The 25,090-nt window shown below is 40.7% G+C and overlaps 1 protein-coding gene and 1 non-coding gene across 7 annotated transcripts in view; one reads left to right on the top strand and one right to left on the bottom strand.

Moving 5' to 3' along the window:
- Nucleotides 1-10,138: 10,138 nt before the first annotated feature.
- On the bottom strand, nucleotides 10,139-10,210 carry Trnaw-cca. Its single transcript has one exon. It is a non-coding gene; the product is annotated as a tRNA-Trp (tRNA).
- Nucleotides 10,211-12,274: 2,064 nt separating this feature from the next.
- The window catches only part of LOC123506224 (probable G-protein coupled receptor Mth-like 1), a 13,559-nt gene continuing 743 nt past the window's right edge, over nucleotides 12,275-25,090 (top strand). The window contains exons 1-8 of one of the 6 annotated variants that reach the window (XR_006675382.1): nucleotides 12,275-12,396; nucleotides 20,433-20,969; nucleotides 21,138-22,278; nucleotides 22,421-22,499; nucleotides 22,766-22,852; nucleotides 23,075-23,166; nucleotides 23,270-23,456; nucleotides 24,625-25,023. Coding sequence is in view for 5 of the 6 variants with exons in the window: in XM_045258148.1 (XP_045114083.1) it covers nucleotides 20,589-20,969; nucleotides 21,138-22,278; nucleotides 22,421-22,499; nucleotides 22,766-22,852; nucleotides 23,075-23,166; nucleotides 23,270-23,456; nucleotides 24,625-24,714 (2,057 nt within the window). In the remaining variant the exon portion in view is untranslated. The remainder of the gene's footprint in view (nucleotides 12,397-20,432; nucleotides 20,970-21,137; nucleotides 22,279-22,420; nucleotides 22,500-22,765; nucleotides 22,853-23,074; nucleotides 23,167-23,269; nucleotides 23,457-24,624; nucleotides 25,024-25,090) is intronic. The other 5 variants (XM_045258148.1, XM_045258151.1, XM_045258149.1 and 2 more) reach the window with 5 other exon arrangements.

Genomic DNA, 25,090 nt, shown 5'->3' with positions numbered 1-25,090 from the left:
GGCAATGGTGGGCGGGGAAGGGTCCAAGTGGGTGGTCTGTGGCCTGGGCAAGACAAGGACGAGGGTGAACAGGAGAGTGTGGGGACAGTCGTGGTGATGCTGGTGGTAGTGGTGGTGGTGGTGGTGGTAGTAGTAGTAGTAGTAGTAGTAGTAGTAGTAGTAATGGTGGTGGTGGTGGTGATGTAGAAGAAATAGTATTTATAATAGTAGTAGTAGTGATAATAGTGGTGGTGGTGGTGGTGGTGGTGATGTTTGTTAGTAGTGTTGATGGTGGTGTTACTGGTGGTGGTGGTGGTGGTGGTGTGGTGGTGGTGTTACTGTTGTTGTTGTTGTTGTGGTGATTATTAGCATGGTGGTGGTGGTGGTAATAGCAGTGTTGCTGAAGCTGTTGAAGTTGTTGTTGAAGAAGAAGAAGAAGAAGAAGAAGAAGAAGAAGAAGAAGATTGTTGTTGAAGAAGAAGAAGAAGAAGAAGAAGAAGAAGAAGAAGAAGAAGAAGAAGAAGAAGAAGAAGAAGAAGAAGAAGAAGAAGAAGAAGAAGAAGAAGAAGAAGAAGAAGAAGAAGAAGAAGAAGAAGAAGAAGAAGAAGAAGAAGAAGAAGAAGATGATGATGATGATGGTGAAAAAGAAGAAGAAAAAGAAGAAGAAGAAGAAGAAGAAGAAGAAGAAGAAGAAGATGATGATGATGATGATGATGATGATGATGATGATGATGATGAAGAAGAAGAAGACAAAAAGCAGAATAATAATAATAATAATAATAATAATAATAATAATAATAACAACAATAATAATAATAACAATAACAATAATAATAATAACAATAGTAATAATAATAAGAAGAAAAGAAGAACAAGAAAATAAAAGAAGTGAAAGAAATAGAAGAAAGAAAATAAAAACAAGAATTAGAAAATGAATAAGAAGAAAAAAAAGAAGAGAATGAAGCGAAGGAAGAGAAGAAGTAGGAGCAGAACGAGGAAGAGGAGGAGGAGGAGGAGGAGGAGGAGGAGGAGGAGGAGGAGGAGGAGGAAGAGGAAGACAGGTGCAGTGAAGCGAGGAATGTTTGTACATCTGTCTGTCAAGTTCTGTCCAAATTCCGCCGTCACCAAACTCCTCCTCTTCCCTTCGTCCCCTTCTCGTCCCCTTCCTGTCCCCTTCCTGTCCCTGCCCTGTCCCCCTTCCCGTCTACCCTTCCCCCATAATCCCTCACGCCACAATTTTCCATTAAGGGTGGACGGGAGGCACCAATTATGATGGCCCACCTTCAGAAGATTTTACTCTCTCTCTCTCTCTCTCTCTCTCTCTCTCTGACCATACGCATTATATTCCAATTAAAATTTTATGTCCGATTTATTCCACTTTTTTTAAATTCTTCTTTTCTTTTTCACTTTATTAAATTTGTAAACGTGTGTGTGTGTGTGTGTGTGTGTGTGTGTGTGTGTGTGTGTGTGTGTGTGTGTGTGTGTGTGTGTGTGTGTGTGTGTGTGTGTGTGTGTGTGTGTGTACGCATTCAACAAAACACGTAAATTAGATCTTTGTGAACGTACGTGGCTTTTGTGCTTGCGTGTGTGTGTGTGTGTGTGTGTGTGTGTGTGTGTGTGTGTGTGTGTGTGTGTGTGTGTGTGTGTGTGTGTGTGTGTGTGTGTGTGTGTGTGTGCATGTAAGCGCGTGCACGTATTTACCAGCTGGTGTGTACATGTAAACCCCATCGTGTGTGTGGTGGTTTGTTCTGTACACAGTTATGTCGGTATTTTAAGAAAGAGGGCGAGGGAGGAGGGGTCATACCTTTGATGGGAGAAGGGGGGAGCTGATCTAGATGGTGATGGGGTGAGGGATGATAGGCCGAGGGAGGGATATGGGCGGGTGCTTTGATCTGGGGAAAGAGAGAAGAGAAGGGATGTAAGGAGGAGGAAATTAAAAGAAAGGGAGAGACAGTGAGAGATAAGAGAGATGGGCAGGATAAGAGGGAGTGATGTGAAAGGAATGAAACGATGAGGATAAATGGATAAAAAAGGTAGTAGTAAGTAGTAGTAGTAGTAGTAGTAGTAGTAGTAGTAGTAGTAGTTTTATGAAGAGGGTAAAAATGGCCAAGGACAACAAAAAACATAAATAAATAAAGGTCCACTTAATTACCAGTCCCCTTGCAAGTAGTAGTAGTAGTAGTAGTAGTAGTAGTAGTAGTAGGTGATATTGATGGTGATGAAGAAGGATGAGAACCAAGAGTAGGATGGTGATAATAATAATGAGGAGCAGGAGAACAGAGAAGACAACAAGGACGAGATCACACAAAAATAACGACAATAAGAAAAAAAAAAGGAAGAAAACAGTTGAAAACACACACACACTAAAGAAAGAGAGATAAGAAACACGAGGACACACACACACACACACACACACACACACACACACACACACACACACACACACACAAGATCTCCACACTCTACTTCCCATAACAACAAAATAATGATAGAAAAGAAAAGAAAAAAAAAACGAATATAAGATTACGTGAGACAAACATCTGATACCTTCCCCTCCCTATCCTCCTTCCCCCCCTTCTCTCCCCTGCCCCTTTTCCCCATTTCTCCTCCCCTCCCCCAAGATAGCATCAATCGTGGTCCTGGGCATCGACGGAACAAATATCGAGGCAGACGCGTTCCGTTAGGGAGGCAGGATATCTGTGTCTGTCTGTCTGTCTGTCTGTGTGTGTGTCTGTCTGTCTGTCTGTCTGTGTGTCCGGTGGCTGGCTGCTGTTGCTATCGTGAGACCATCAGAGCGGTGCGATATAATGAGAGAGAGAGAGAGAGAGAGAGAGAGAGAGAGAGAGAGAGAGAGAGAGAGAGAGAGAGAGAGAGAGAGAGAGAGAGAGAGAGAGAGAGAGAGAGAGAGAGAGAGAGAGAGAGAGAGAGAGAGAGAGAGAGAGAGAGAGAGAGAGAGAGAGAGAGAGAGAGAGAGAGAGAGAGAGAGAGAGAGAGAGAGAGAGAGAGAGAGAGAGAGAGAGAGAGAGAGAGAGAGAGAGAGAGAGAGAGAGAGAGAGAGAGAGAGAGAGAGAGAGAGAGTATACTATAAAATGTATTAGGAAAGAGAAACAATGAATGAAAAACAGAAGAGAAACAAAAAAGAGAATAAAATTAATGACAATTATAAAGAAAATATAAACATGAAAAAAAATTTGAAAAAAAACTCTAATTAAACAAAAAGAAAATTAAGATGGAAAATTTGGAAAAACACAAAAACACAAACAAACAGACAAACGAACAAAGAGACAACAAATAGGCAAAAAAAAAAAAATTCTAAAGTAATGAAAATGAATAAATAAACTATCAAAATAAAACGAGGGAAATAAAAATACAATAAAATAAAGAGGGAAGGAAAAACAATAAAGAAAATTAAAAGAGGAAAGACGAAAAAATAAAGAAAATTGAAAGAGGAAAACCAAAAATGTAAAAAAGTAGACAAAAAAAAATAAGGAAAAAAGAAAAATAAAGAGGAAAACCGAAAAAGTTAAGGAAAACTGAAAAGACCAAAAAAAAAAAAAAGAAAGCAAAAAATAAAGAAAATGGAAAAAGGAAATAAAATGGAAAAAGGAAAGAAAAAATAAAAAACTGAAACGAAAAATAAAAGAGAGAAACCAAAATAATAAGAAAAATTAGACTGAAAAATTGAAACCAAAAAATAAAGAAAATAAAAAGGAAAAAGAATAAAAAGAAAAATTACGGAAAATAAAAAGAAAAATAGAAAAAATTGAAAAAAATAAAATAAAGAAAATAAAAGACAAATAAAAAAAATTAAAAAATAAAACTAAGGAAGAAAAAATAAAATATGAACCAAAAATAAAGAAAGAAACAAAAAAAATAAAAAAGACGAAAAAATGAAAAAAAAGAAAACGATATACCCCAAAATAATAAAAAAATACAATAAAAGAAATAAAAAGAAAGTAATTAATTAAAAAAAATAGGAAAGAGAGAGAGAGAGAGAGAGAGAGAGAGAGAGAGAGAGAGAGAGAGAGAGAGAGAGAGAGAGAGAGAGAGAGATAATGAACAAAAAAATCCACAGTACATTCCAGGGAAGGTGCCGGTCAGGTAGCCATCTGATACTGTCCTGCCTGCGATAAGACTGGAGGAGGAGGAGGAGGAGGAGGAGGAGGAGGAGGAGGAGGAGGAGGAGGAGGAGGAGGAGGAGGAAGAGGAATAAGAAGGGAATATAGAACAGATACATATAGAAAGAACAATTAGCTGAAAAATTCATTGTGGAAGAGTAATTAACATGGGAGAGGAGGAAAAGAAGGATAGAAAGGAAGGGAGGAGGAGGAGGAGGAGGAGGAGGAGAAGAAGGAAGAAGAAGAAGAAGAAGAAGAAGAAGAAGAAGAAGAAGAAGAAGAAGAAGAAAGAAGAAGAAGAAGAAGAAGAAGAAGAAGAAGAAGAAGAAGAAGAAGAAGAAAAAGAAGATGAGGAAAAAGAAGATGAGGAAGAGGAAAACGAGGAGAAGGAGGAGGAGGAAGAGGAGGAAGAGGAAAATAGCAAAATATGTGATGTCTGAGAATAATAATAAAGAGAGATAAAACAAACACGCACTTCCTCTCTCTCTTTCTCTCTCTCTCTCTCTCTCTCTCTCTCTCTCTCTCTCTCTCTCTCTCTTTTAACCATGTCACAAATAACAACACCAACAACAAAGGCATTAAAAAAATAGACAAATAAACCACTAAAATAATAAACACAGCTTTAATAATCTGGATCACAATTTTAGGATAAACTTGAGAGGAAATGATAAGGATTAAGAAAGGAAGGGTAAGGGTAAGGCAGGAATAAGGCAAGGGTATTTGAGGGGGGGGGGTATACATCCAGATAGGGTAAATATTAGGAGAGGCAAGGGTCGCAGATATGAGGGACGGTAGGAAAGGAAAGGTCACGATAGAAGGACAGAAAAAGGAGAAGAAAAAGGAGTAAGGAAACGAAGAGATAGATTAAGGAACATGGAAGAATGGAAAGTCTCTCTCTCTCTCTCTCTCTCTCTCTCTGTGTCTCTCATTCTTTCCCCCTGTTCTCTAATTCTTCTCTCACTATTTTCTTTCTTCTTCCTTCCTTCTTTTCTTACTCTTTTCTTCCTTTTCTACCTACTGCAGAGAGAGAGAGAGAGAGAGAGAGAATAGGTACGAGGAAAGTTTGTGAAGTCTAACTAACCTGCTCGAGTACATACCTTATTCTCCCCCCCATCCCTCTCTCTCTCTCTCTCTCTCTCTCTCTCTCTCTCTCTCTCTCTCTCTCTCGACACACACAGGTAAACACGAGACTCAAACACAAGGTAATGCAGGTGTCACGTCTGTTTGTCTTCCTGATCCCAAACCTAACCTCACTCACACACCCCGTTACTTCCTGTTCCCGACCCGCCACTCTCTTTCCCTCTCCCTTCTTGCCTTTCCTCCTCTCCCTGTTCTTTCATTTCCTTTCCTTCTCCCTTTTCCCTTCCATTCTCTCCTAAAAGAGCGGGAAAAGTAAAGAACATAAAAGCAAGCCGGAATGCACCGGAGAGAAATTAGAAGACAGTAGGAAAAAAGGAAAACACAGGAAAATACAAAGGAAATTATGGAAACTAGAAAAAGGTGTAACAGGCAGTAGGAAGAAAAAACCTTCTTCCATTTTTTCCCTTCCATTCTCTCCTAGATATTTTTTTTTTCGTCTTCCTTCTTCCCTTCCATCATTTTCTAGATCCTTTTCTCTCTTTCCCTTTCCCTTCTTCCCTTTCGTCCTTCCTGATCCTTTCCGTCCTCCCTTTTTCCTTTTTTTTCCCTTCCATTCTCTCCTAGATATTTTTTTTCTTCTTCCTTCTTCCCTTCCATCATTTTCTAGATCCTTTTCTCCCTTTCCTTCTTCCCTTTCCTCCTGTCCTTAATCCTTTTTTTTTCCTTTCCTTTTCCCTTTCCTTTTTTTCCTTATTTTTTTTCTTCCTTCTTCCCTTCCATCATTTTCTAGATCCTTTTCTCTCTTTCCCTTTCCCTTCTTCCCTTTCCTCCTGTCCTGATCCTTTATTTCCTTTTCCTTCTCCCTTTTTCCCTTCCATTCTCTCTCCTAGATCCTTTTTTTTCCTTCTCCCTTCTTTCCTTCCATATTCTCTTAGATTCTTCACTCTCTTTCCTTCCCCATCTTCCCTTCCATCCTTTCCCTGATCTTTTATTTCCTTTTTCCTTGTCCTTTCTTTTCCACTCTCTCTCTCTCTCTCTCTCTCTCTCTCTCTCTCTCTACAAAGGGGTATACAAACACACCATAATTGCTGCTTCCTATAGTCCAATACCCTTCCTTTTAATTAGTGTTTGGGGATCACCTTCTCTCTCTCGTGGTCTTAATTAGATGGCTGATAATTAGGGCAAGACCAGCCAGCCTAAACACACACTCTCACAGATTCTTAGCGATGGGTTAATCTCTCTCTCTCTCTCTCTCTCTCTCTGGTATGATTTAGGTATTTTGATTTGATTCACTTGTTTAAGGATTTGATATGGGTAATTTTCTTCTTCTTCTTCTTCTTCTTCTTCTTCTCCTTTTATTTTTCTTCCTCCTCCTCCTCCTCCTCCTACTTTTCCCTTTCTTCTCCGTTCTTTTTTTGTATCTTCAAATTCTTCTATATTTTCTACCTCTTGATTCTACTTTCTTCTTCTTATTATTATTATTCTTTTTCTTCTTCTTTTCATCCCTCTCCTCCACCCCGTCCTCCTCCTACTCCTCCATTTCTTCTTACAGATCATGAGGTAATGAGAAAGTTAGAAAAAGGTCATTCTTAGCATAGAAGCAGCCCAGTGTGAGATGATCAACCAGAATTTGCAGTGTTCTTTCTGGTTACGACACACCCTCGGCCTGGCAAGAAACTTCACATACACTTGATTAACGCCTTCAGTACTGGGACACATTTTTACCTTAAGATTTGTGTGATCAGACCATTTCATTGACATTAGGAAGGATTTATGGAGGTCAGAACATTAATGGCCACAGTCTTCACTATTTCAATCTTCACATGAGTTTCTGAAGCTGTATAAAATCACTAAATGAATATGGAAGCGCGGTACTGAAGAGGTTTAAGAGACTATCCTTTCCCTCTGTGGCTGTGGGTGGAGGGGTTACATAAATCGATATTCTACATCACGTTTTCTGTGGCTTGCGTCAAATTCTCAGCCTGGCAAGTGTCTTTTCATACACTGGATTAAAGAGACAAATTTCTTCCTGATTAGTAACTCTGGGTGGAGGGGTTACATAAATGAATATTCTACATAATGCATCACGTTTTCTCTGGCTTGCATCAGATCCTCAGCCTGGCAAGTGTCTTTTCATACACTGGATTAAAGAGACAGACTTTTCCCTCCTTTGTGACTCTGGGATTGCATAAATATTGTAAATAATGCACCCCCAATTCACTGTCTTGCGTCAATACCTTCCTGCTTTTTGTCGCTTTCTCTTCAGCATCTGTCAGTCAGTTTCCTTGAAGACCATCTGGTGCTTGGCGTGAAATTAATGGTCTCGTGTTGAATTTGACTTTTTTTTTTTTTTTTTGAGTGTTATGTTAGAGATTTGAGTGTTTTATCATTGTTACGTTTGGAAATCTTTGTCTCTCTGTGTGTCTGTGTGTCTGTGTGCCTCTCTCTCTCTCTCTCTCTCTCTCTCTCTCTCTCTCTCTCTCTCTCTCTCTCTCTCTCTCTCTCACACACACACACACACACACACACACACACACACACACACACACACACACACACACACACACACACACACACACACACACACACACACACACACACACACACACACACACACACACACACACACACACACACACACACACACACACACACACACACACACACACACACACACACACACACACACACACACACACACACACACACACACACACACACACACAAACAAACACAAAGCAACCGTTGGATTCCACGTAACCGACAAACTCCATTAACTTCCTTTCCCTCCTCCTCTTCATCCTCCTCCTCCTCCTCCTCCTTCTCCTGCTCCTCCTCCTCCTCCTTCTCCACTTCCTCCGTCTCCTCCTCTTCAGGAAGTCTCGAAGGTCGCGAGGTCAAGGGAGTTTAAAGTCCACACCTGCACCTCAGTTCGGACAGGTGAGTTCCCGGCAGGTGACTCATTAATTGACGCGACGGCGGGAAACAGGTAGGATGGAAATCAGATGAGTGGAACATTGAAAGGGGACGAGAGAGGAAGTGACGAGAGATTTACATTTTAGTGTGGCTTTCATTATAAACACACACACACACACACACACACACACACACACACACACACACACACACACACACACACATTCAGACACACAATCTTCTATTTCTTCCTATTCTTTGTTCTTTACCTTATTTTATGGTGTTTTATCTATCTGTTTGCTTTTTTTTTTTAATATTATCTATTTTTATCTATTCTTAGCTTGTTATTTTATCTATTTTTGTATTTGTCTGGTTTTGCTTAATGCTTTTTACATGACTCTTTCTCGTTCAAAATAAAGAAAAAGGAAGAAAGAAAATTGTGCTCTCTCTCTCTCTCTCTCTCTCTCTCTCTCTCTCTCTCTCTCTCTCTCTCTCTCTCTCTCTCTCTCTCTCTCTCTCTCTCTCTCTCTCTCTCTCTCTCTCTCTCTCTCTCTCTCTCTCTCTCTCTCAAACGATCATTACTCTTACTCCTCTCACTTTCACTAAACTCTCACGGTCCCTCAGATCATCCTCAGCTCTCACTTCCTCTCTTCCTCTACGCACATAAACTTTCGATTCACACACACACACACACACACACACACACACACACACACACACACACACACACACACACACACACACACACACACAATTCCCCTTCTCACCTCACTTCACCTCACCTTGCCAATCACCTATTCACCTGTTAGATGCCCCTCACCTGCGTTCCCACACCCTCCCCCTCCCTAATCTCCCCCTCCTCCTCCTCTATCACCCCTCTGTGTGTGTGTGGGAAATATCTGTCGTTAGTTCACACGCTAGCAATGAATTAAATTAGTTTACTCCCTGTGTTCCTCTCTCTCTCTCTCTCTCTCTCTCTCTCTCTCTCTCTCTCTCTCTCTCTCTCTCAAGTGTTTTTTAGGGTGTTTTTACAGTTCTAGTGACAGTTTAACAAAATATCTTAGTTATTAAAAGGGGAAACGCTCTTGAGACACCAGTATATCACCTCTATGGCCTTTGAGAACAGTAGTGGTGGAAGAGTAAAGGCTTTCTAAATATTAGTTAAAATATAATACTTTAAACAGTTCAAGATGATTTTTTTTTTATTAATTAATCTATCCATGTATTTGATTCTTATATGTTCAGTGTGAGTTTTAACCTTCACTGTTCAAGGCTAAGACAGACGCGGAAAGTTTGCAGTGAAAAAAAAATGAGAAAGAAAAATAACGAAAGAAGGGGAATGAAAGTGAACATGGTAAAGGATTCCGAATACGTAAGAAAATGAAGAGCGTTGAGAAATTGAAGATACACTAAGAAAAATCGACGAAAAAGAAGTGAACGAAGGAAAGAAAGGGAATGTAAGTAATGTTTCAGAATAAGGAAGATGATGAAGAGGGTCGAAAAACTGAAGATACAGACACACATACAAGAACAATTCCACAGTAAATGAGTCTCACACACGATTTCAGAAAGGCCTTCCCCTCTCACTACTACAAATTTTTTCAAGGCCACAGACACAACTAGTTTGGTTTTCATAACAGTAAAACCTTGCCAATCTATCAACAGAACCATGAAAATATCCTTAACCCCTTCAATAATAGGACACTTTCTTTACCTTGAGATTTGTGTACGATTAGACCATTTCATTTGCATTAAAAAGAGTCTATGGAGATTTAAAAGATTAATGGCCACAGTCTTCTCTATTTTAATCACCTACCTGAGTTTCTGAAGTTGTATAAAATCGCCAAATGATAAGCAGAATGAATATGGAACACGTCATGCTGCTGAAGGGGCTAAAAGCACAAAAATCTTCACCTATAGCCTTTGGAAAGCAGTGATTATGAGAGAGCAGAGCATTTCAGAATACAGTTTTGAGTCCCCAGCAAACACCACACGCAGGCCGCCGCGAGTCCAGCACCGCGGCGTGGAAAAAAAACAGCATCACGTGACCCCGGAGTGACTCGAACACCCAGCCTTCTGATCTGGAGTCAGACGCGCTACCATTGCGCCACGAGGCCCACGAGGGGTGAACCAGGAATGCTGAGTCTGATAGAGATGTAAAGAAAACGGGGATGGTTGTAAGAGAATGGGAAGTAAAGGTTGTGTTAGGGATTATTATGAAAATAGTGGATGTAGAAATAAAAGAGAAAATAAGAGGTAAATATAAGAGTAATGTTAATGAATATGAGGTTGTTAATAAAGGAACTGATGTGACAGAATATGAGATGATGATTAAAGGAAGCTGTAGGAAAAAAATGCACTCATGAAAAAAAGGTAATGGAAGAAGGAAGAAAAGTAAATGAAAAGAAAAGAAAATATGAAGACAAAAGCTAATGAATACAAATATATGGAGCACAAGAAGGTAAGGAAGCAAGGAATGGAAGGTAAGCATGTGAAACTGAAGAGGAAAGTGATGAATGAAGAAAAATTAAAAGAAAATATGGGGAAGGTGAAGGAGAGACTCTCTCTCTCTCTCTCTCTCTCTCTCTCTCTCTAAGCCCACGCTAAAACGACACCTGTAATTAAGCGTTGCAACAGGTAATCAACAGGAAAACGCGCCACCCAGGTAGAGGAGGAGGAGGAGGAGGAGGAGGAGGAGGAGGAGGAGGAGGAGGAGGAGGAGGAGGAGGAGGAGGAGAAGGAGGAGGAAGAGGAGGAGGATGTCGGAAGGTAGCAAGATCTATACAAATGAATTCAGTGAATAAAAGATAAAAAAAAAAAAGAGTGAGATAGGGAGTGTGAGAGGGAGAGGGAGTGTGAGAGGGAGAGGGAGAGTGAGAGGCAGAAAGAGAGGGAGAGTGAGAGGAGTAAGATGAATATATGAATAAGCACATGAAGATGAGAGTGAATTATGGATGAAGGTTAATATGTGATTGTTTATTTAGAGGAGGAGGAGGAGGAGGAGGAGGAGGAGGAGGAGGAGGAGGAGGAGGAGGAGGAGAGGAGGAGGAGAAGAAGAAGAAGAAGAAGAAGAAGAAGAAGAAGAAGAAGAAGAGGGAAGGAAAAGGAAAAAGTGTAAAATAAATAGAAAAATAGATAAAATAACCAAAAAATGATAAAAACGTGCCATCCGACCAGAGAGAGAGAGAGAGAGAGAGAGAGAGAGAGAGAGAGAGAGAGAGAGAGAGACAGTACAGCGTGGGTGGTCTCCCCTTCCCCCCACTCCCCCAAAATAATGTTCCTCCGGCCGCCAGGTGTTACGTGAAGTCTCAGGTGTAATTAGTGGCGGCCATAGCTTACCTGTGTGTGTTGGGGGATGGGGTCTCTCTCTCTCTCTCTCTCTCTCTCTCTCTCTCTCTCTCTCTCTCTCTCTCTCTCTCTCTCTCTCTCCAGTTTCAAGGTAATTTTGTTGCCATTTCTTCAATAACATCCACATTTTTCCTTCATTTTCAGTCTCGCTATTCTCTGTGCGCTACTCTGCATTATAAGTAACAGTTCCCTTCCTCTAAATCACGCTTCCTTGTATGTATAGTTAGGTTTTAAAAGGGTAGAAATTATCATAGTTTCCCTTAAAAATAGTATCGTTTTCTTTTTAATACGTCACAGAAAGTATTTTATGGTTAACTTTTGTAATAATGAATGGGTTGAAAAAAAATATTGTTCCTTATAATTAGAACTACTACTTCATTTCTAATTACAGCAGAACACTTGACAATGGGGAAAAAAATGTGTTATAAATGAAAATAAAACATAGAAATTAAATCAGTTTAGCTCAAAAATAGTTAAAATAAAAAAAAATATCTGAAACGAAAAGGCTTTGATGAAGGAAGTTGTGTTGGAAGTTTAAGGCAGAGAAATGACCTTTAATGACACACATATCTCTTTCTTTCCAGCCTTCCACCCTATACCTCATTAATACTCCTTAACCCTTTTACTGCACCATAGAAAGAAACATGAAAGACAAGGCAGAAGCAAAAAAGAAAGAAAAAAAGAAAGAAAAAGAAAAAGAAAAGGAAAGGAAATGAAACGTACTATGTAATTTTGAAGGGCTAACCAGTTGAATATTTGACAGATTACTGCAAAGTGAATGTGACAGAGGATTTGTGAAGGAGCGAGACGTGAAGGAATGGTGAATGGAGACGCTGTGGGGTGACATCTAGCGGGAAGAATGACAAGCAGGAAGTGTTAAAAGACGAGGATAAATATTTTGTCCTAGTGTTTCTTGTGTGCTTGGAAAGAAAGGACGGACGGGGACTTATCAAAGGTAGGTGGATAGATGGAAAGATGGATAGATTGGGATAGTAAGACATACATACATACAGAGATGTATAAACGGATATTAATTAAAAGATACAAGGGGAAAAAAAAGTGAGTAGATATAAATAGACACTGAGACACACCTATTTATCTACCCAGAGATAATGTTAGATAAAAAAGTGATTATATTAGAGATGAAGATTGAAACATACCTACTCGTTTATCCACACACACACACACACACACACACACACACACACACACACACACACAGTCAGTTACCAGTTTTTTCTTTCACTACACAATAACATTCCAGCAAGTTAAAAGTTCGCTCGATGCTCAGTGATCCTCTTCCGGAGAATCAGTGTTAATTATTTATAGAGGTCAACGCGATCCATCTCTCTCTCTCTCTCTCTCTCTCTCTGCCGCACCTACGACTTCCTTCTCTTCGTCTTTTCATCGCGGGTTAAAAGTGTACAGATAACAAAGTAGATGAAAAGAATAGAAAATTATAACGTTCTGAGAAATTGTGTGTACTTAATATGTCTTAGATTTGATGCGTTTGTTTCTGTTTACTTCCTCCTTGTGAGAATGTTAGATTGAAAGAAAATAATGAAAAAGAGAACGAAATTAGTGATGTTCTGAAAAAAAAAATGTTTTAAACGGATATGTTTGAGATTTGACAGGAAAAAAAATAAAGAAAAGAAAGATTTTGTTAAGAAAAGGAAGAGCATTAAATTTTAAGATTTAGGAAGTATTGAACATTAATTCATCCCTTCTTTACTTCATATTCGTAAACACAAATAAGGAAAAGAGGAAAAGGTCTGATAATTGTAAACAAGAAAACAAACTAACGTAACAAAACAACACAAGAAAATAACAAAATAAATAGATAAATTAAAAAATATATGCATTTCAACAAAATCTCCCCAAAGAGGAAGCCAACACAGAGCAGTGGTAACAGCCGTAACAGCTGGAGGCAACACAAAACACACCCACAATGCACCTCTCCTGACGGCGTAACATGTAAATACGAAAACTCGGAATGTATCACGGCATATCACTTGTCACGACTTGTCACGGGTTGTCACGGTTAGTAACGAATTTTCACAGCTAGTCACGGGATGTCACAGGTTGTCACGGCTTGTCACGGATCAGCCCTCACTAAGAATGAACTAAGTGTGACATTTTTTTTTTTTTTCCTGCAGCTAAGCCATTCAAAAGTTCAGTGTTGTATTTAAGTGTCCGTGGAACAATAATTATCTTAGGGAATTTGTGTTAAAGTTTGAGAATTTTTGCATTATTAAGTGGCTAGACTGCTTCGGAGGTTGTTATTACTGTCAATTATTTATCTGTTTTGTAATTTATCCATCTCTTATTTGTTGCGTTTTGTTGCTTTTGGTGTTCATGTTCTTTCGTGTTTATATATTCATTTATTTTCAAGCGTCGGATCTTTTGACTCAATTGTTTAACCTCTTCAATACTGGGACGCATTTTTTACCATGACTTTTGGGTGTGATTAGATTTTATTTGTACAAGCATGGCTCTATAGAGGTCAAAAGGTTAATGGCCCACTGTTTTCACTATTCTAGTCCCCAAATGAGGTTCTGAAGTTGTATAAAATCGCATAATGGTGACCAGAATAAATACGAAGACGTGTCACGGTATTGAAGGGGTTAAAGTTGGGTTAGGTTAGGTTAGGTTAGGTTTGGCTAGATTAAGTTAGGTTAGTTTAGGTTAGGTTAGGTTAGGTTAGGTTTGGCTAGATTTAGTTAGGTTAGTTTAGGTTAGGTTAGGTTAGGTTAGGTTAGATTAGGTTAGGTTAGGTTAGGATTAGGTTAGGTTAGGTTAGGTTAGGTTAGATTAGGTTAGGTTAGGTTAGGTTAGGTTAGGTTAGGTTAGGTTAGGTTAGGTTAGGTTAGGTTAGGTTAGGTTAGGTTAGGTTAGGTTAGGTTAGGTTAGGTTAGGTTGACTACTTGAGGGTTATAAGTATCTCATGTTTAAGGTTTGTAATTTAATTTGCTTTCTTTTAGTTTAGCTTTATATTACTTTTTATATATTTCAATCTCTTTTAACTTTTTTTTTTTATACATTTATTATAATGACTTTCACCTTAACCTTCTCTCTCTCTCTCTCTCTCTCTCTCTCTCTCTCTCTCTCTTTCAAAATTCATACATTTCTTCTGTGTGTGTGTGTGTGTGTGTGTGTGTGTGTGTGTGTGTGTGTGTGTGTGTGTGTGTGTGTGTGTGTGTGTTTAGAATGCTTTCCCTCTCCCCTCAAACCCCCAATCTTTCTCTCCTCCCCATTCCAAACTCTACTCTTCCCTCCCCCTCCCTCACTATCTCCCCTCTCTCCCTCCTCCCCCAATGATCGAGGCAAGGGTAGGGTGGCGGCAAAGGGAAGGGGAGAAGGGGGGAGTTGGACAAATGGCAGTAAAGGGAGTAAATGGGAATTGAATTGGCCAACACACACGGGTTATGAAGGGAAGGGGAAGGGGAAGGGGAAGGGGAAGGGGAAGGAAGGGGAAAAAAAGGAATATAATAATTTTTTTCTCTCTGATCTCTTTCAATTTTTTTTCTTTTTATTTAGTTTTAGGATTATAAATGTTGTATCTTGCTTTGTTTTCTCTCTCTCTCTCTCTCTCTCTCTCTCTCTCTCTCTCTCTCTCTCTCTCTTCTGTCTGTCTTCTCATTTTCTATTTCCTCTCCTTCTCACCTATTTTATCTCTTCATTTACATCTATCCTCTTTTTCGGTTCCTTTTCCTCTTCTCTCCTATCGTTTCTCTCTTTTCTTCTTCCCTTCCCTCTCTTCTTTTCTCTCCTCACCTTCCTTCTCTCCAACCAAATCTTTTCCTTCTTCTTCCTCTCTACCATCGTTTCTTTCCTGTTCTTTCCCACTATCTCCCACTCTCCCCTCTCCTTTCGCATTCCATCCTCTTCCTTCTCCCCCTTCACCTTCCCTCCTTTCTCCCGCCTCTCTCCCTTCCCCCTTCCCACGTTCAGCAGTAAGATAGAGGGTGCTATGCCACAAGCATTTCGGGTGTTAGCGTATCCCTTCTTTATTGACTCGCAATCTCTCTCTCTCTCTCTCTCTCTCTCTCTCTCTCTCTCTCTCTCTCTCTCTCTCTCTCTCTCTGTGTGTGTGTGTGTGTGTGTCCGCTATTTAATTCTTTTCTGCAAACAATTTTTCCCCTTGTGTTCTATCTGCTCTCTCTCTTTTTCCCCTCTGTCACATCATCATCATCATCATTAGCTATTCTTTCCTCCCCTCTTTTTTCCCCTTATCATACCTCGCCTGTTTCCCTCATTTATCCCCCCTTCCCTCTTCCTCCCCTCCAGCGACCCTTGAAAACATAATCTGGCTCCGAGGGAAGAGAGAGAGAGTGGGTGGAGTGCGGGAAGAGATGAGAGAGAGGAGAGATGAAGTAGGAAGGAGAGAAGGATAGCAGGAAGAATAGCAGGAAGAAGATGAAGGTTTGTAAGTTACAGATGCCAACACTTGACTTTTTGGCAATCCTGGCTGTATGAGCTCTCAGTAGCAGCACCAAGTAGCCCCACACCAGGTGAGGGCTTCACTTTTCCTTTGATTGGTTCAACCTCCTCAAAAACTATAGCCCTTTAGACTTCACTCACTTGATCTTCCCATCCTGGTTCATGTCCATTCTCCTCCGTGGTCAAAGCGACACCTGGCATCTTCCTCTCCACCACCCTCCTCCGTGTGTGTGTGTGTGTGTGTGTATTCCTATTCCTTCCTGTTATTTATTTGTTCTCCTTCTTTGTACAACCCTTTTTGCTTATCTCTAAAGTTCTCCATTATCTGCCTCAGTGCGAAAGCTGCATCCATTACTCCTCGACCCTTCATGAAGCAAAACTGCACATTAAAACGATAAAAAAAAAAAAAATCTCACCCCACACCGCCACACCACACACACCAGACACACCACACGGACAAACAACGCATTAGAGTTGACCTTGGCGCTCCTCGTGTCCCTCAGCATCCATAACCAGTCCTAGTGTTCGCCTCATGAAGAATGCATGTACCAGGAAAATAAGTACCGGAAAATGAAACAATTTTTACTAGGAAATAAAATATCAGGAAAAAAAGAAACTGCTAATTTCATTTAAAAAAATTAACAGTGGCAAAAAGTTACAGTACTAATTTAATTTAGGAAAAAAGTAATAGTGGCCATTCTTGAAGATAAATAGAAAAGGAAGCACTGTTAGGTTAGGTTAGGTTAGGTTAGGTTGGGTTGGGTTGGGTTAGGTTAGGTTAGGTTAGGTTAAGTTAGGTTAGGTTGGTATAGGTTGTTTAGGTTAGGTTAGGTTAGTATAGGTTAGGTTAGGTTAGGTTAGGTTAGGCCCAGCATACAGGGTGCACACCACGATGAGGCCTGCGTGGGGAGAGAGAGGGTGTACAGATGAGGGAGGGTGTTAAGATGTGTATCGTCATTTTACTGATCTCCATTTTTTTTTTTTTTTTTTTAAGGAGGATTTGCGGTTTCACTGACAAATTAACAACATTTTTACATTATTAACGAGAGAACCGTCCTTGAGCGAATCGTGTTCTCAAGGCTGTTTCTCCTTTTCGTAATGCAAACATCTCCTTTATCTTCACTATCAGAACGACCTACCTAAGCTTAATTTCGTTGTTAGAGTGGCGAACGCTTATCTTCACTATTAGAGGGAGGATAAAGGAACTATAGCATTCAATAGTTTTGTTACTTTTTTCCTGTTACTTTTTGTCGTCACTTTATTTTCCTGTTACTTTTTCGTTACTTTTTTCCGGTTACTTTTTTCCTGCTACTCTTTTCCGTTAATTTTTCCTGATACTTTTTTCCTGCTACTTTTTTCCTGTTACTTTTTTCGCTACTTTTGTCCTGTTATTTTTTTCGCTACTTTCTTCCAGTTACTTTTTCGTTGTTTTTCTTTCGTTACTTTTTTTCCTCATACTTTCTGTCGTGCAATCGGACGCGCGAGACTGAGCCTGGGCTGCTCCTTGCTGACCCCGCCAATCCAGCCAGTCTTAACCCAGCCACTCCTGTCCTTGAGTGAGGTGGGAGAGTGGGTGGGAGGGAGAGGCACCGTATTTCCTTCTGCCTCCACCTCTCCCCCTACCGCTTAATAGTCGTCAGGGAAATCCTCTTCTTATCTTGAAAATGATGTAGTTACTGAGCTCGATGTGATGTTGAGCTGGGGTATTTGTTTGTATTTTTATTCTTTGTGCTTATATTTCGCCAACAATTCCTCTTCCCATACGTGTTTCCTATGTTAAGTTATTTACGGTAATGTCCTCTTTTTTTCCTCGTCCTCCTCCTTGCCATCATTACTTACACTAGAGACTGCCTTGTGTACAGGTACCAGTAATACACGACCGTCATTCGCTTCAAATTAAAGACAATAAGACAATGTCGACGAGTCTGTTCTATCACAAGACTAATATTAAAAATGATAACTGTCTCTAACAAAGTATTTAAAGGAAGGGAAAAATGTAGATATATACCTTACACAGAGACTGCAGTTACAACAAAGAGAAAAGTCAGAGAAGGGAAATGATAGATGGAAATAGGTAGGCACGATTCATACACAAATTGGCACGTGTAGGCATGAAACTTTCCTACAGCTTCACTTATTTTTTTATGTTCTTATGTTTTAAACCAGAAAATTCATCACAGTTAAGAAACAATAGATAACAACGACAACAGGAATAACAACAAAAATAATACAATGAAGAAGAAAATACGCAGCCAGTGAACGTACCAACTGTGCTGCGTGACATGAAAGAATCGAGTCACGTATTGGAAAGAGGGGAGGGAGGGAGGGAGGAAGGCAAAGAGTGAGGCCTGCAACTCACAAACTCCCGAGAAAAGGATGAGGAGAAAGCAGAGAGACGAACAGATTAGAGGAAATAGCAGCAAGGAACGAACGAAGCAGGAGGTAATTATTCATCACTGTTATTGTTGTTTTTGTTGTTCTGCCTCACAGTATCCTGGAACCGGAATGGTGGTGAGGGTGGTGATGGGATGAGGGCGGAGACGACTCCTTATATATTTCCAGCATCTTTTTTTTCTCTCTCTTTTTAATATTTATTATGTTTTTCTTCAAGTTTCCATACTGAGCAACTCTCACCGTCAGCCATGGAAGAAAATAAGGACAAACAGCTTCTCTCCAGGCGTCTTCTCACTGTGCTACTCACCCAAACACAAGCCAATTAAACACACACACACACACACACACACACACACACACACACACACACACACACACACACACACACACACACACACCACGTAGTGTAGTGGTTAGCACACATGGTTCACGACCGAGAAGATCCTGGTTTGAGTACCGGGCGCGGTGAAGCAAATGGGTAAGCCTCTTAATGTGTAGCCCCTATTCAACTTAACAGCAAGTAGCTACGGGATGTAATTCCAGGGGTTGTGGCCTCGCTCTCCCGGTGTGTGGAATGTGGTGTGGTGTCAGTCCTACCCGAAGATTGGTCTATGAGCTCTGAGCTCGATGACCAGCAGCGACCGTGAATGCACACACACATACACACACACCGCGTAGTGTAGTGGTTAGCACGCTCGACTCACAATCGAGAGGGCCGGGTTCGAGTCCCGGCGCGGCGAGGCAACTGGGCAAGCCTCTTAATGTGTGGCCCCTGTTCTCCTAGCAGTAAATAGGTACGAGATGTAACTCGAGGGGTTGTGGCCTCGCTTTCCCGGTGTGTGGAGTGTGTTGTGGTCTCAGTCCTAACCGAAGATCGGTCTATGAGCTCTGAGCTCGCTCCGTAATGGTGAAGACTGGCTGGGTGACCAGCAAGCGACCGTGGTGAATTACACACACACACACTTACTCTTTCAATGGTGAAGGAGAAAAGCGAGACAAACAAGTCCCGGTCAGTGTGAAGGTCTTCATTCAGATTCTTCATTGTGTATTTCTATTTATTTCCGTCATACCTTTTTTCTCCAAAATTTATTATGCATATACTCTTTGTTGTCGAGAGATGTAGTAAGATAAGTAATATCCTTGATAATATTTGATAAGAATAGATCCTTATCACAGTGTCTCCTCCCATCTCTCATTGTCCACCATTCTTTTATCGACCCGCAATCCCCTCCTCATCTTTATCCTCTTCACTCCTTCTACGTCTTACAGTCTTGCTTAGTACTTTATTTTTTTGGGGGGTGTGATAAAAAATCCGCTTAGGGTATGTCGGTTTTCCGTGTTACGATTGCAAGACGTACTAGGAAAAGTTTGTGTTTGACTGCAGGAAACTCACAACGCCACACTGTAGACCTCCGTAGATAATGATTCTCGTTCTATATGAATGAAAGCTTTGTTACCGTCATCCGTCCCTTCCACTAGTAAGGCAACGAAGGGAAGGAAGAGTTGTCGGGTAAGTGATGAGAGAACTGACATAAATTCAGCCAGAAATAAAAACAAGATATTGCTCACTTTGTGATTTATTTCCAGCTATAGATACGAGTTTTCTCTCTTCACTTTCATTTCTTTCTGTTTGTTATTTTTTTCCTTTATTTTTTGCTGATTTAATGTTCTTTATTGGAATGCTTATTTTCTTTTTCTCTCACTTTAATATAATCGTAGCAGTAGAAGGAGACTAGTGGTGCTTTCTGTCTTTAAATATAGACAGTAAAGTTCCTCCCATGTATTTGTGATGCTCACCCACATCATTTATACACATGTCATTCATTTACCTGTGTAAGGCAACGCCAGGGAGACAAGTAAAGTGAGGAATGGAAAGATGGGCAGAGCTTAGGTGATCGTAAATGAGAGGAGAGGCCGGGATGAGCTCTTGCGTCAGTCGCGTGGCGTGGAGCACATGGCAGTTTCAGTACATCATTATCTGGCTGGAGAGAAACTGGTGTGGTTCAGAACTGAAATACTGTTTGATATTGTTTGAAACTGTTCAAACACGTGGATGCTCCTCTGAACTGGAACTTAAATAATATGTGGAGTTTTGTGCCATGTAACTATATTTATACTCTGTGTGCTGTAAACCTGTCTGAACAAATAAGTTATTAGTTTTCAGGTGTGTATCGAAACTTGTTTGTACAGAACTGCTGCTTTCTCGGTAAGACAAATTTTGTTAGCATGGATATTATAGTGGACGATAAAATACTTGCAAGAAGTGTGTGAAGTGTGTGACAGTCCATCAAATCCTGAGCTTTTCCTTGTACAATGAACGAACGTCAGCCGGCCATGATGAGATACTCTGTGGTGATAGCCTTGGCTTTGCTGTGCCAAACGTGCCATCTGTGCGTGGGCGTGGAGCCCGAGAATCCCGAGGACGTCATCACCACGACCCCTCAAGAGGAAATCATCATCACCACTCAAAAAGACATCACCACATCACAAAAAGTAGTCAGCATATCTCCGTGTAACAGCAAGCAGCATGCCAGGACAACTGTGGTGGACCCGCTGCTGGAGAATGACAGAGTCCCGACGTGCGCAGATCAGTTGGTGGTGTGTTCTTGTCCAGAACCAACTCCTGACGGCTGCCGGCGCTTCCTTTCCGATGCCTACATTGACAGTAAAAATAGTGATTTCAAGAACATTAGGGTAAGCAAACGATAGTTCATTCGTCTTTCACGGGAATCTACCCATGTGCAATGAACTTCCTTCTCTATAAAGTGCTTGATCTGTTCAAGGTAAGGGAATATTACCTATTAAAAAATAATTTCAAGGTTAAGAATGAGAGAATATAATCCTTTCCTTTCCATCTATCAGGTTCCCGTGGCTGACTTGAGAGTGGCTGTGCATAACGTGACCTGCCAGAAAAAGGACCATCGCTTCATGACTTATGGTGAAGGGAAATTTTACTGGCGGGAATACGGTGACGTTGTCCTCGTGGATGCCGGTGACATGACTGATCTCCGCGTCAACGATTACTGCGCCGATCTGCGCCGCGACTTGACTTGGAACATGAAGATATGTGTTGCCCCGCCTTCGGTACCCAAATGCTGCCCCAGCGGACAGGCACTGAAGGACGGAATGTGTCAGGACGCTACTACCCTTGCCATTCTTGCACCTCCCATGTACATAAACTTGGAGGAAAAGTCAATACATTTCCCGGTTATTAAGAATCACTATAACCCCTTGAATTGCACTTCAGATCCTCTGCTATCGATACCGTTAGCTCCGAAACAATCTTATTTATTATCAGTTCCAACAGGACTCATTCACGTCTGGAACCCAGCAGACAGTCATGTTGAGAATCACTTCACTTATTCTCCTAACATTTGCATTGATGGCTACGTGAACTCCAACGGATCCGAGACTTACTCCGTAAATTTTTGCTACTCCCATCCACACCAGCAGCGTAAAAACTGTGAAGGACATATTTGCGTGCGGAAGTGTTGCCCTGATGGCGAGGAAATGAGCCGGTTACTGAAGCGGTGTGTTCCCTCAAACTTCAAAAAGTTTAAGCCTGTCTTCACCAATCCTCCCAACGATTACAAAATAGTGCATGGTAGGCCAAAATGTGATTTTGAAACAGAGTTGGACGAACCCAGTATTGACAGTGAAGGTCATTATCACTTCGAGGACAATATTTTGTCGGAGTCGAAATATTGTGTGGATAAGTTTAATGATGGGCGGGGTAATATTAAAGACATGGCAATAGTGTGCGTCAACAATGAAATGAGACTGTGGCTCAGGATACGAAAAACTGCATTCCCGATATTTCAATTTATCTCTTTCCTATTCCTGCTCCTGACGATGGGCTGTTACTGCGTGGTTCCCGAATTGGTTAATGGTGGCGGGTGGTATCAGCTGTTCCACGTCTTCTCCCTCATGGTGGCCTACGCGACCATGTTCGCGCAGAATATGTTCAACAAGAATTGGGAGACTAATACATGTTTTATTATGGGTGAGTTGAGTGTTGGGCATTTCTTTGCATGCCGTGTCTGTGCTGCACAACGGTGGTGACTCATTTCATCGGTGAGAGAAGAGTGACTTTTCAATGCACTATTTTATGTGTTTCTTGAAGAATCCTTATCATTTTCTTTCAGGAATTCTGCTTCAGTTTAGTTTCCTATCCACTTTCTTCTGGCTGAACGTGCTGTGCTTTGAGGTGTGGAGAAAAATAAGGTGAGTTTGTGCTGCCTTATGCGCTCTCTCTCTCTCTCTCTCTCTCTCTCTCTCTCTCTCTCTCTCTCTCTCTCTCTCTCTCTCTCTCTCTCTCTCTCTCTCTCTCTCTCTCTCTCTCTCTCTCTCTCTCTCTCTCTCTCTCTCTCTCTCTCTCTCTCTCTCTCTCTCTCCAGAGAACAGTTGTCCTAGCACTGCAATTAGAGAAAAATGTGTATTGAAATACCAAGTCCACTTAAGTGGAATAACGCACAGTTCACATATTCCAGGAGCCTTGATAACAAGTTCCGTCCAGCCTCAATCATTCCCATCTGGGTCTACGTGATCTACGCCTTTGGGACGCCAGTTGCGATCGTGTAAAAATACCGTTAAGACTAATGGTTGTGAACAACTATGTGATTTTGTCATTCAGTAACCTTGGAATAGACAGATCTTGTGAATTAATGTTGACGTTATACAATTATTCACTGCAATGTGAGGATGTCAGCTTTTCCTTATCTGTCGGATTAGGCAGATGGATCTGTCGTCTTGATATCAGTAGCGTTTATGAAACTCTAATCCTCAGTTACACTTTGCAGGATCATAACGGTGTGCATGCACTTCTTCGCCCCTGAAGGTGTGCCTGGAGTGGTGAAGCCTGACATTGCACGGAACAAGTGTTTCTTCGAAGGTAATGTGTCAGATAACATTATATTTACACCGGGTTTAATCATAGTGTAGATTTGGAAACTAGCATGAAAAAATATATATTTTTTTTTCTGTTTTGCTTTCAGATCGCTCAAGACTCTTCCTGTATTTTTATGGACCCGTTGCCTTCCTATTTGCTCTCAACATTATCTTCATTACCCACACTTCTTGGACCTATAGGATGATAGAAAAAAATGTCTCCGTGCTGAAGAAAGCCACTTCGCCAAGCGTATCAACTGAACAGATTCACCGCAAACGCGACTACATCTCAGAGTGAGTATTGGAGTGCTTTGGGTCCTTGGCAGGTTTGTTTGTGGGCATATAGACGAGTTGTCAAATTTGCACGAGGGTGTTCCGTAATGATGATGCAAGACCCAACTAAGGAGAGAGTCCAGTGTGAAGAATGAATATAATTAAATACTATTTTGATTTACAATTTCAGTGAGGACACCGTATCCTTTTATTATGTGATGGTGGATTTCTTTTAATCGTTCATATATTAAAAAAAAAAACACTGTGAGGGCATGGCTAGCTGACTACGGCTCATTAGGTGGCAGGCAGAATTCATTATTTTCTCGATCAATAATCTAAAACAATCACAAGTAAATAATTCTAGTTAATTTTGCACCTCAATTGTTGTGTTTGGGTGACTAAGAGAAGGCATAAGTGTGACTCACTGGCTTGTCGACCTTCAACACTCGATCTTCGATGTTGTTGTCGACTTTGCCTAGCACACACACATAATGGCTTCCACAATCCGGTACTGTCATCTTTGGGCTAGTATCTCAGCAGCTACGGATAACTTATCTTTAAGTAATGGAGCGTTCCATAGTCATGTTGGTGACATTCTGACGCTAATTCTACTTTTGAAGCAATTGAAAGATTAACTTAGTTAGCTTACATTATGGTTACGTCATGTAGGGTTTCAGGTTAAGATAGGAACCCACGATGATAGGTGAGACCCGTGCACAGTTAAATATAGGTTATGCCCCATAAGATTGAATTTTGGATTAGGAGTGCCTAATACTTTTCTTTTAGAATTGTATTCTTTTTTTATGGTGGGGATGGCGGGTTAAAAATAAATAAAATTTAAAGGATTGGCTTTCTACAGAACTGGCAGGTTTGTCATCACTTCAGGAAGGAATACTTTATCATTTCTTCACCATCTTTATCTTCCTTCTGGATTGGACACACTGTACTAATATCATACATTACACATAAATGATCAATGACTATAGATACATTTTCTAATTCGTAATACGAGTAGACTTTCCCTTAAATTATAACTAAAATCATGCAAAACATTCTTGAAAATTCCATTACCGTTTCCTTCAACCAGCTGTTAGTCACAGGGTAATGAGATGCTTACACGAAGTGGATAAGAATGAAGCAAAATAAAGGAAACATTGTCGGCTTTATCTGAATCTGTATTTTATTCCAGTTTCAAGCAACAGTCCTCTCTGCTCTTCCTGATGTCGCTGTGCTGGGTAACAGAAATTTTGTCTTGGTTTATTTCACCTCTTGAATTGTGGTGAGTGGAAATGGCATTTATTTTGAATTGGATTTCTATCATTGCACCAAGACGATGTAAAGATGAACACAAGTTTAAAGTATAAGCCACATAGATAACCACGGAAGACCAAACAGCTAAAGGATAGTGAGTGAATATGATAGATAGATGCAGTGAGTATAACCGGAAAACCTCCAGTGAAATACGCTCCTGCAGCGTTGAAGCATATGAGAGGAAGGACTGGAAGGAGAATGCAAGGACAAGAGGCAAATGGAAACTTAAGTTGCGACCATTCCCTGAAGAGAGTGGGTGTTGTGCGGAGACAGATTGGTAGATCGGTGGATGGTTGTATTACATCATGTGTTTTATATTCCTGTAGGCACAACTTATTTTTGTT

Source organism: Portunus trituberculatus, chromosome 19, assembly GCF_017591435.1.
Source record: "Portunus trituberculatus isolate SZX2019 chromosome 19, ASM1759143v1, whole genome shotgun sequence".
Taxonomy (NCBI): Eukaryota; Metazoa; Arthropoda; class Malacostraca; order Decapoda; family Portunidae; genus Portunus; species Portunus trituberculatus.
The sequence above is the reverse complement of the archived record's forward strand: the minus strand, read 5'-3'. Positions and strand labels throughout refer to the sequence as shown.